General features: G+C 44.3%; 1 protein-coding gene across 2 annotated transcripts; it reads right to left on the bottom strand.

Annotated features, from left to right (window-relative positions):
- Positions 1-2,099: 2,099 nt before the first annotated feature.
- Positions 2,100-11,124, bottom strand: brsk1b (BR serine/threonine kinase 1b). 2 transcript variants are annotated; one of them, XM_067232894.1, is made up of 19 exons: positions 10,148-11,124; positions 9,463-9,557; positions 8,900-8,985; positions 8,550-8,690; positions 8,284-8,400; positions 8,138-8,171; positions 7,938-8,006; positions 7,508-7,654; positions 7,113-7,144; positions 6,846-7,010; positions 6,308-6,405; positions 5,816-5,966; positions 5,624-5,684; positions 4,440-4,722; positions 4,027-4,075; positions 3,794-3,917; positions 3,350-3,560; positions 3,123-3,212; positions 2,100-3,052 (listed from the first exon to the last, which is right to left on the bottom strand). In XM_067232894.1, exons 1-19 carry the CDS (start codon positions 10,233-10,235, stop codon positions 2,811-2,813), a joined length of 2,283 nt encoding a protein of 760 aa, XP_067088995.1. In that variant the 5' UTR covers positions 10,236-11,124; the 3' UTR covers positions 2,100-2,810. The 2 variants fall into 2 exon arrangements, with proteins under 2 accessions (XP_067088995.1, XP_067088994.1); XM_067232893.1 differs by having other exon boundaries at positions 2,100-3,088.
- Positions 11,125-11,917: the final 793 nt, after the last annotated feature.

The following is an 11,917-nucleotide window of genomic DNA, read 5'->3' on the forward strand; positions in this document are numbered from 1 at the left end:
AACAAAAAAACATTCATTGTCATAACATTAGGGTCCATTCTGCTGTCTAACATGCAGCATAACAGGGGCAGTTAGCTTCGGAGGTCTGTCTTCCAGAGTTTCAAATTACTCATGGCTCAGTTCTAATTCACTGTCATCTTCAAGAGTCACAGATAAGGACTGGTCTGAACATATACTCGAAAGCTGTTTCCGCCATATTACACATTATGACAGGGAAAGTGAAGGAATGCGCATGTTTTGGTAAGAGAACCAGCCCTTGTCATGTGAGTCCATGGGAAGGCCTTGAATTAGATGTGTAAGCTATAGTGAGACCTCTTTCATCATTTCGCATCACCATGTCAATAGCTGTGAGAGAGATTCTCATCTGAACAAGGTAGGCAAACACACACAACTAGTTCTGTCTAATAGTGGGTAATCATGGTGACTGTTGAGTCAATTGTAAACAAAGACTAACCTGATAGACAGTGTTTTGCTACTTGCCCTGTGGGCCACACACAAGACTTTACTGACCTGCTAAATCCATAGAATTTACAGAGAAGTGGATTGACACACATGGTCTCTGTGAAGTAACACAGTACAGTAAAGTATGGTGATGATGTGGCACAGTAATATGAAGTGCTGTCATTTAGAGTCCATAGCAATGTGGCAGTAGTTTGCCAGATGGTGGCTTAAAAAGTTTCCATAATAGTCATCCCAGATAGGGTGTCAATGAGGGAGGAGCTAGAACGAAACTAGCTTTCGCTTGCAGTATTCTTTTTTAGGGGTGACCAGGGTGATGGAAGGGAGTAACCGGGGTGATGGAAGAGGGTGACCGGGATGATGGAAGGGGGTGAGGGGTTGTGGGGACCACGTTGGCCAAGAGAAGAGGGAGAGGGGAAAATGGTTTGGTTTGCTCTGTGTACATTTCTTTTGTGGGACAGTGCAAACCAGTTTTAAAGTCCTGTTCAATTCATGTGTATTATTTGTAACGACATTGAAAGCAACACGTTTTTGTCACTGGCAATGGGTTTCTGCTTTTAGAGGCAATTTGTGTTAGTTTCTGTGTAACATTCTTGCAAAAGTGAAGAGGGGACTTTCCTTTTTAACCCTCTCCTGCTCTCTTCCACTTTTTCAGGTGTCTATGAGTTGGCCTACATTAGATTTGCCTAAAAAGCATAACATCTCTCATAGGTTTGTGTTTTGTATTCAGCTTTAGTATATTTTGATTCTGTGTTCATTTTCTAAATTGGGACTAAAGTATATATATAATGTAAACATAAGCAGTAAGGAATGTTTGCAGCATTGGTTTTCAAAACATAAAAATGAAAACAAGCACATTTTCTACTTTGCTTTCAGGAAAAGAGGGAATGATATGAACTCAAAAATAGCAGACATTAGGTAACTGTCTCAGTACAGACAATTCTATATTGACTTCAATTTCTCCTCTTTTTATATTCCCATTTGATTCTCCATCTTTTCTTTCCATCTTGAGCTTCAGGAATATTCACAAATAAATAAACAAATAAATAAACACGTAAATAAATAGACAGAATAAAATAAATACATATTATGGCAATAATTGTAACGTTTTTGACATTCACTTACTCATTTGCACTTAATTCACAGAAGAAAAAAAAAGACAAATTAACCAAAACATTGGATTTCATTCTTTCTGTGTGGTTTGTTTCTTTTCCCGTCCTGGGAGAATGAATATGCAGCATTTACATACATGTTTGTCTTTCTGCCTCAGTTTGGTCAGTCTTTCTTTCTTCTTGAAATTACGTTTTCCAGATCTCCTTTTAGAAGAACTCAACTCTGTTCTCTCTGCTCATTTTGTGCACTCTCTCATATTTGGGAGGAAGGGGGGTGGGATAGTGAGTGTAATGAATCTTTAGAGTGAAACTGAATTATATTTGAGAGAAAACAACCAGTGTGGTGAAGTTAAATTTTCTTCTCTAAAATCATTCACACAAAAAATTGGTTAAACAAGATTCAGTCCCACAGTTGCATATCTTCTGTAAGGATTTGTGTATGGCCTTTCTAAAATGAGGACTAGGACTTATTTGAAAGTATGTGTTCAATAGTAAGATGGGGCTACAACTATTAGATAGCTCGTTGCTATTCCTCAAATAAAGGCAAAATGGTTCTACAATTTCACAATCAGATAATAATTATCCGATTCTCTCTGTGAAGAAGATTCGTCAAATAGCTGTATAAGCATTTTAGATGACTCATTTGAAAGCTTGATTCAGATTATTTTTGTCATTAAGCCAATTATTTTAATATCGCTCTGTAATACGACACACCACCTCTATTTCTCAGTCTTTTAAGATAATTTCCTAACTTGCCTTTACCCATAATTCTGTTGGATGGAACTATCACATTTCCCTACCATTGGGAACAGGGAGGTTAAACAGGTTTTCCAGTTCAATGGGTGACTCCATCCTACAATTCACCACAGATCTTTCCTCTGAGCAGTTTGAATCAGCTAGCTTCTGATCTGACTGTTGACAGGACTCATTTTGATTTTCCATATGTGTGGTTGATGAAAGATGATCGGTAAATGTTTTGGACATACTGTAGACATGGACTGTGGTGTTCCTGACTAGTCGATGATGGTGATTTTCCCAGTAGAAATGTTTTTTTTTAAGTTAAGGTTGCTTATTAGGGTTTCCTGACTGCCTCAAAGAGCAGCCAGTGAGTGTTTTCCAATAAGGTGGTGTGGTAACCTGTGCTGTGGGTGATCTGTTTGATAGGGGAAGCCTGTGTGTTTCTCAAGATGTCTCTGGCCGGTCCTGCTCCTGCCTCGTCTGGTGCTCTACAGGGTTCTGTCAGGGCTGAGACTGGGTCCCGTTGGAGGACAGGAGTCGGGTCTTGTCTTTACCGGAACCTCTCCTCTGTAGAACACTGCCACTGCCACCTATGCCTGCGTCCCCACGTTCGGCCCGGTCACTTCGCTCTCCACGGTCCCCTCCGCCTTCGGAGCGGCGGGAGTTCTGCCGGGTGGGGGTGCCGGGCTGACGTGAGGAAAGCTGTCCGTTCTTCTCATCTAGGAAGGGGGATGAGGGAGGGACTGCGTGAACAAACACATTGACTGTATGTGTGTGATTATTCCGAAATGTATGTGTGTGTGTAGGACCCACCAGCCAGTGCCTGCACAGAAGGCTGATCATGAGTACTAAGTAGCTGGGCTTGAATCGTTTCCACTACTCTCTTGAACCTTCGACTGGGACCTGTGGGTGGAAGATGAAGAGAAATTCACACTCCTCTCTGCACATTTTCTAGCCTACCTCACCCAGCAGGTTGTAACTTTACAGGCCATCATCAATAGAAGTCATTGTCACAGAGTATCACCCACAATGCACCATACCTGATATTAGGGTGAAAGTCACACTGTAGATGCCTGTTTCTCTCTTTCCTTCCCTCTCCGCCCTCTCCCTCTCTCGTTCCCTATCTCCTTCAGAGAAGGCGATGTCCACCTGAAACTTGACGGGTTTCTGGAAAACTGAGGGCCCGCCAGAAGACTTGTATTCAGCCCGGAAACTAGTTTGAGACATGACGCTGTGGCTCAGAGACGGGATCTGGAGTTGGAACGGAGGAGGGGCATAGAAATAGATGGATGAAACAATGACAGAGTTTGTAAGCAGAAATGTAATATTGTTGAATAACAGGAAAAGGATTATGACACTCCAGATCTTTCTCAATGGTGAAAACATTCATCCATAGAAAAGACTGTGAATTCCCCCTGACTACAATACTTGGGGTGTGATGAGGACAATCAAATTCAACAGAAGTAGGTGTCAGAGCCACTCACAGACAGAAAGGCATGAACTATGTCAGCTTTGATGGAGCTGAGCGGTTTGTCTTTGATTACAACAAAGATCTGCTCCTCCTTCTCCAAACTGATGAAATTCCCAAACCAAGACTTCTTGGCCAGCCTGTACAGAAGAGGACAATGGAGTGGTGTTACAGTAAGAAAGACAGGCTGGTCCATCAACAGATAGGAGAACTGTTCTGCCTGATACAGAACTGTGTTTGGATACTCACTCAGGGCTGGATTCTGGAGTTAGACTAGACATGTCCTCTGATGTAGGGACTGAAAGAGAGACAGAACAAATAAGAGAGGCAATGAGAGAGGAAAAGAGAGAGTGATGACAGCAAAAGAGGAGTAGAGAAGAGTATGAGAGACCGTGGTAATAAACTTAAGGATGACACTTGAAGAGGTTCTGTTTCATTGACTTAATTAGTGATCAGAGTGAATCATTGGTGCGCCACTCTTCTCCACCTCTACGCATAGACAACTAAGAGAGCTGCTGCTTGGAAATACAAAAAGGCAACTAAATGAAGATATTATATAATTACACGCAAGCTTTAAGATGAGCTGTAACTGTATCCCTTTCCCTAATGGTCAGACTGACCAATGTTGGAAGTACTGTTATGTTTCTGTACTACCATCTTACCCTGCAGCTTGCGGCGGTGGAAACGAGGTGACCCCAGCAGGTTGTTCTTGAATGAATTGAGGCGTGTCCTCCAGTGGGCGGAGCTACTGGCTGCCATGCCCCCACTGCCTCCGGGGCTGGAGGGAGGAGTAAGAGACAGGGAGCCGCCACCCACACCACCGCCCCCCTCTGCCCTGGAGGAAGAGGAGGAGGAGGAAGAGGAGGGAGGGGTGGGAGGGGGGTGCTGGGGATGGTGCACAGGGGTACCCAGAGGGGTGGGGAGCGGAGAGCCCTGGGGTGTGACCTGTGACACAGGGGGGGCAGAGTTAGGATAGATATTCTTAGTGACAGACTTGAAGACGGAGGGAGCAGGGAAGAAGAAAAAACGAGGGATGGGGGAGAGAAGAGGGGAGGGGGAGGGGGAGGGAGGAGTCTGAAGGGGGAGGGACTTCATGGACTGGAGGTGAGGACGATCAGAAGCCGCCTTAGAAGGCAGGGTCTGGGTTTTTGGATCGGGCGCACGTTGGGATGCCCGGGGAGTGGTGGCACTTCCTGGTTTAGGGTCTTTGGACTGGGTGGTTGAGGCAGAGGTGACTTCTGATTGGCTGAAAGTGAACACTGGGCTCTGATGGGTGGACAGACAAGAGACAGAGGGATGGAAAAGGAGGAAGGAGAGATGGAAAGAGAGCAATGGTCATGAGTTATGATTTGTGACGATTTTTCCTAACACATCTGTAATTCTCGCTGTAAAGATTCCATTCATCGGTATATTATTGTATATTACTTCATTATATGCTGTTTGGGTATATTACTTGTTGGGAATATGAAATTTTGTGCGGTGAACAGGAAGTCGATTTTAAGATATGTTTCCTTTGTGTGTTTTGAGGGGCCTCCATGTTTGTTCGAGGTGTCTGTTATGGCTTAGTGATGAGTTATGGCTTAGAATGGGACAGTATGGGGGAGGTAGACAGGCTAAACCAGAGAGGGTCTCACAACAACAGCAACACCAGATACATATTTACATACAATAAGAGCATGCGGAAAACCAAAGAATTAGCCTAAAACTACCAAATAACTTAATAATAATAATAAAATAAAATAATAATCTACAAACAAAATACATACTATAATTTTGTTAGTTTAAAACTGTAATCAAATTGAACAAAATGAGTATAGTAAAAATGAGTTGGCCAAAAGTGACTTACCCTGGGACTGCTCAGGGGGCTGGAGGAGAGCCCAGTGGAGGCTCCACTGACTGAACGAGACCTGAAGGGATAAACAATACACACCGATACATAAGCTGGGTATACTGCTAAAGCAAGAGACATATTTGTCTTTATTGAAAGTGTGTGTTTACACTGTGTGTTAGTGAGTGTGGCTGTGTGTGTGTGTGTGACCTCTGGCTGTGTGCGGACGTGTCCAGGGCTCTGCGAGGGGGCGTCGGGGATCCTTGGTCCGTCACACTCAGGACCTCCAGACTCTTCCTCTCAGGACGATGGCGGACATGACGGGTTAACATGGGGGAGTCTACCCGCTTCCTGGGGGGGTCTGCTAGGAGACCTTAGACAGGTTAGACTCCTGAATGGTTGGAAGTTTACACTCCCGACTGGTTGCTAGGCTAGACTATTGAGTTGTTTTAGAAGTTGTGTCTCGGTGGTTAAAAGATTGTGTTTATTTTCTGTGAAAGATTTGTGTTTACGTGGTGTAAAGGCTGTATTTTTAACCAACTGGCTAAATAACTGTTTCTTTCCTACGTGGAGTAAAGCCTGTGTTTCTACAGATTGGCTAAATGACTGTGTGGTGTAACGGCAGTGTTGACAGTGTTGCTAACCTCTGTATTAAAAAGATGGTGTTTCTTTCCTGAGTGATATAAGGACTGTGTTACTAACCTGTGTCATTCCTGGGCGGTAGGTCTTCGTCTTCACAGCTGGGGTAACGTTCTTTCCTGTCCAGGAGCAGGTAATAGATCATCTTCTCCTGGTTATCTCTGAGAGTTTGAGGGAGATAGAGTAAGGCGGAGAGGGGAGCATAATTGTCATAACCTACATTCTAGTTGTAGCAATATGATGTTGTTCTATCTAGATATAACTGAGAAAAAAAATTGCTTCCCCCTCCCCCCCCCCCACAGGATGACCTCAACAGAAAATGTCTAGATGAGAAAGTAAAAAGACACAGAGCCAAATAAGAAAGAAAGGGTGAAAGAGAGGCATTGTTAAATATCCTTGTACTTTGCCAGAGTGATGTAACACTAAACACGATCAAACAAAACAGAGGGGATAGACAGAACAGAAGAGAGGGATAGAGAGAGTATGTGTGTGTCGGGTTGGGGGGTGGGGGAGACGACGACTAATTGCAACTGCGTAGATGTGGGTGTGACCCCTCAGTGCCGCTCCCTCGTGTGGGCATGCGTGCGTGTCTGCTACTCACTCCTCACACTGCAGGTCCCGTGTGAGTTTGCTGCGGTCCCTGAAACAGCCCAGAGAGTGCATGCTGTCCAGCACGTCAGGGTCCAGCTCTGTCACAGACACGATCCTCTTCACGCACACGCGCCTCGGAGGGGGCTGCTCCGGGCACGGCTCGTTACGCCCCCCGCTGTGGACATGATCAGACATGATCGGACATCGAACATCATCCTCCGATCGGGGCATGCTCATATAATCATGGTATGGCTGACAGAGGGGTGAGAGTACTTACAGGTACCAGGAGTGTTTCTGTATTGCTTCTAGCTGAAAGGAGGCAAACGTAGAACCAAATATGAATATGGATTCATACGACATAACACACATGTTGGTTCTAGATCTGACCACCACAAGCCCAGGCTCCAAACCTAATATTCTATTAGGATGCAGGGCGGCGACCTTGATATAAAAGACTGACCTCATTTCACGCTGTGTAAATCATCTCTTCCCTGGTCACCTCTACAGCTGTCGACCGTACCTCGTTCATGCTTTAACTGACCTCTCACATCTCTTGTTTCTTTCTGTTCCCTCCTCACCCTCTCTACCAGCCCGGGCGGTTCAGCCTCTCTCTATCGCTCCTATCTTCCCAGTGGTGACCCACCTCCCACCCAAACATGAGTACCGTCGTACCGTGAGCCGCTTGTCAGGGTTGACCTCTATCATGCCCTTGAGCAGGGCCTGGCAGTCAGGGGGGATGAAGTGGGGCATGTGGAACACCCCACTCTTCACCTTCTCCAGCAGCTGCCGCAGGTTGTCATGGTCAAAAGGTAACGCACCCTGAAGAGAGGGAGCACAGAGAGATGGAGGGAGCAGAGCAGAGATGGAGGAGGAGAGTGGGTTGGGTTTGGAAGATAAGGATTGGTGTAAACACAGAGAGAGAGAGAGAGAGAGAGAGAGAGAGAGAGAGAGAGAGAGAGAGAGAGAGAGAGAGAGAGAGAGAGAGAGAGAGAGAGAGAGAGAGAGAGTGTAGAAGTGTGTTAGGTCATGCAAACACACTTTTGAGGACAGTTTGGCTTTGTAGAAAAGAAAGAGAAGGAAGGAGACAAAGACAGGTTCCTACCACTAGCAGAGCAAAGAGGATGACTCCACAGCTCCAGACGTCAGCCCTGCGGCCATCATACTTTTCTCCCTGGAACACACAATGGCACTGTTACACACATATTCCACAGAGAGAGACAGAGAGAGGAAGAGGGAGAGAGAGAGAGATAGAGAACGAAAGAGAGAACGAAAGAGAGAGAACGAAAGAAAGAAAGAACCTACCCTGATCACTTCTGGACATGCATAGTGGGGAGATCTAAAACAGGGAAGAACATTTAAGAAAAATGATATTCTGAAAGTTCTATTCTGAAAAATATTGATGACAGACATATTCATTGACAATCAGCAAACACACACACACCACCTACCCACAGCTTGTCTCTAGTAGGCTGTCCCCAACCTGTAGGGAGGCCATGCCAAAGTCAGCAATGCGAATGTTGTTCTTCTCATCAAGGAGCAGGTTCTCTGGCTTTAGATCTCTATGACTGCTCACACATACAAACACACACACAAACACACATCAGGGAGTCCGTTTGGAAAAAACAGATACATATATTGAGTCAGTATTGTCAATATATTGCTGAGTCAGCCTGGGCTGCCCCCAATAACGGCCTCATATTGCCATATAACTGACCATATAGAGTGACTGTGGCAGAAGTCAAGGGCTGAGATGATCTGCCTGAAGAACTTCCTGGCCTCTTTAGGGGTCAGCCTGCCTTTCTTCACCAGGTAGTCAAAGAGCTCTCCACCCGATACATGCTCAAGCACCAGGTATCTAGTGGAGAAAATACCAAGAAAGATGAAAATAGGCCTTCACAGACCTTGTAAACACACACACACACACCATCCACATACATGCTTATACACATGCCATGATCCTACAGTGGAGGTCACAGAACATTCTTTCATAGCTTAATTTCTAGAACCAAGAGTCCCACAGAAAGAGAAAGATAGAGGTTAAGTATGGAAAGAGAACATACTTACAGATACTTGTTATTCTCATAAACGTCATGCAGCTTCAGTACATGAGGGTGTTCTATTAGTTTAAGAATAGCTATCTCTCTCTCCACCTGAGGAGTGAGAGAGAGAGAGAGAGAGGGGGGGGGGGGAAGAAAGACAGAGAGGTAGCAGGATTGTGATGGAGACAATGAATGAGAGAAAGGGGATAAAGTAAAGGTAAAGAGAGAGAAAGAGTAGGAGAGAGTTAGGGTGAGCAGGAGAAGAGAGGAGGGGTTTGTGAGTGACAGTTTAAGACACAGTGAGGAGAGAGGCTGTATAGCGCAGCATACAGTCTTAGTCCACCGTTCATACTCAAAACAGACAACATTTCAAGTTCCAAAAATGTTTTGCGGTACATGGAAACTGTGAACACTGCCAGGTGACATTGGCTAAATTGTGATTGTACTTTCCAAGAATACAATGACAGATGCAATATGTCACTGTGTTTCTGGGTCATCATCATATTATACTACATATGTGTCACCAACGAATGAGATGTGTTGAAGGTGCACAGCGTGTTACCACCCCTGCTGTGTCTGTCACTCTACCTTCATAAGGACAGACTCGGACAGCTTTTCTCTATTCACAATCTTTATAGCCACCTTCTGTCCAGTTATGCAATGGACCCCCAACTTCACCAGACCTGAGGGAGGGACGGTGGGACGGGGAGGAAGATACAAGGTGGGCACAGAGGGGAAGGTTGATCGTTTGTGAGAATGACATGACACATGACACAAGCTAGCCTATATACCATTCACCGTTCATGGCCAGGCCTTCTGAGTATTTCTGATCACAGGAATCAGACATAATTGTATCATAGGGTTGCATTGTTCTCACCAAGTCTTCAAAACATTAATATGGGTGATTTTAATGCTACTGTATTACCATGTGCATACACACAGAAATGCATAGGCCTACACAATAAAACACAGTAGCCACACGCAATTTCTACATACTCTGCACTGCGAAAGTGAGAACATGTAAACTTCACAAATTATGTGAAAACGAAAATGTTGAAAGGGCCTGTGATGACATTTCCGTTACATTTGGCAACTGTCAACACTAAACGCAAAGCATGCAACCTACCAAGTCAATTTCACCGTTTAGACTATCATATTTAGTTCATATGTAACACATTTAATCAATGAATACACGGAACGAATCCTTCGTATGTTTTTTTGCAATCACACATTACGCTATTCGAAGAAAACCAGAAGATCGGTGCACCCTTACCTGTCTGCCCTTTCCCCAGCGTTTTCTCCAGCCGGTAAGGCCCGACGTACTGGGCCGATTGGCCTACAGTCAGCTCTTTGCTAGTCATGCTGACCGTCTGTTAAAGACGGAATTCTATCACTATAAGGCTATATGATCAATGCTATTTGTCCGGAGAAATTGATAACGATTAGTCTCAGTCCTTCGGGCGGCGCGGCACCGCCGTACCGACATTACAGACACATAGCGATGTCACAGGGAGTGATAGAGAGCGGCTGTGGTCGCGATGGCAGTTCCGTGGCCTAGCCTACTCCCATGCACTTGTTTTTCTTGCGGCTACTGCATATATTTTTTGTTGTTTAGAGATAAATTACAGTTATTTAAAATGATAACTATAATCAAAAATGAACGTAGGCTACATTAATTTATTGGGAGTTGATAAAGAGGGGTAAGGAAATATTGACAAGCGCAAATCTTAGATGTCCAAAATGAACTACTGAAGGGATAAACAGCAATTGAAATCGCTGCAGTTACTATGATAGTATCGTCAATTAGCCTACCGTAAAGAGCTGGTTGCAGCTGTAATATGAAAATCTCTCAAGCAGAGACTGCATAGCAGATTACATCCAAAATCTACCCGATACTATTTTTTATTAGTCAATGATGTTTGTTAAGAAGTTGTCCCGAATGTTTTCACAGAGATATAGCCTATTCGTCCTATTATCCTCCTTCTAAAACTACACTAAATGTTTTGTTTCCTTCCCGGATAGCATATTCAATGATTACAGCCACAGAAGAACGATTTTCCAATATCCGGTGCACACTTAAGTTTATCCCTGGCCCTGCATCAGGAAACTGGGATCATAGCGTCGAAACAGCGTCCCCACTATCCGCAACCGTCCAGGCTACTCTCAATCTTCCATTATCAGTGTCAGTAAGAGTTAAGATTGTGTTCCTCTTTAAATTTCTCGCAAGAATTGTTTACTTTGAATGTCGAACGTTCGGCCGTGTTATAAATCGTGCTTCTAGAAATAGCAAGCATCTTTGGCTGGTGTAGTAGCCTGCCGCTCCCCCTCCCTCTCCGTCTCTCCCTTGCTCTCACCCTCCCTGCCTGACTGTCTATGTACATATCACAGCATCTTCTCTCGCGTTCCTTCCGCAGCCATAGGATTCATTCTTCTGAATCTTGTATTGTCTTCTCTGGAACGTTTGGAAAAATATTTGTTTGTCTACCGGAGTTTTACGCATCCAAACGCCGTCACAGGATAAACTCTCCACCGGTCGCAAAACCCTTTTTTCTTTCTCCCCTCCTCTCTTTGCTTGTCTCTTCATCCAATACAGACAGCATCAGCATCCGGGTTCCGCTTTTCCTACCCCCACCCTCCTTTCATCCACCCTCCACGCCTCATCCTTGAGCCCGGCGTTCCTCCCCCTAAATATTAATTTAACAATAATCTTGAATTCTTTTCCAGGATGAACCTACCTTCAATTAGGCCTATCTTAAAATCCGGTTTGGGGATTTTTTTGTTAGCCTACATAAATCATTCTAATCTTTCTATTTGACCAAGACTGAATTGTTGGTGGAAACTTTTTTTGACAAATGCCGTTTTTTTAAACTTTTTTTTTATGCGAGCATTTACAAATAGTTATATATGTGATCGTAGTGCAATGTGTGCAGTTGAATATCTTGACATGACGTTTGTCTACTTAATCTCTTAATCTTAATCTCTTCGTGCGGACAGGTTGAAATGTTCCAGATTAAATGGTGCATGGTTTGTTTCTTGATGGTGC

The sequence above is a fragment of the Osmerus mordax genome, chromosome 3, assembly GCF_038355195.1.
Source record: "Osmerus mordax isolate fOsmMor3 chromosome 3, fOsmMor3.pri, whole genome shotgun sequence".
Classification (NCBI taxonomy): domain Eukaryota; kingdom Metazoa; phylum Chordata; class Actinopteri; order Osmeriformes; family Osmeridae; genus Osmerus; species Osmerus mordax.

Excerpts from the sequence above, each read along its gene's own strand:
- brsk1b (XM_067232893.1), bottom strand. The coding sequence starts at position 10,235 with ATGACTAGCAAAGAGCTGACTGTAGGCCAATCGGCCCAGTACGTCGGG. Across the intron at positions 9,558-10,147 it reads GCTGGGGAAAGGGCAGACAG|GTCTGGTGAAGTTGGGGGTC; the intron begins GTAAGGGTGCAC and ends TCCCTCCCTCAG. Across the intron at positions 3,089-3,122 it reads TTCTGTGCAGGCACTGGCTG|ATCACACACATACAGTCAAT; the intron begins GTGGGTCCTACA and ends CATTTCGGAATA.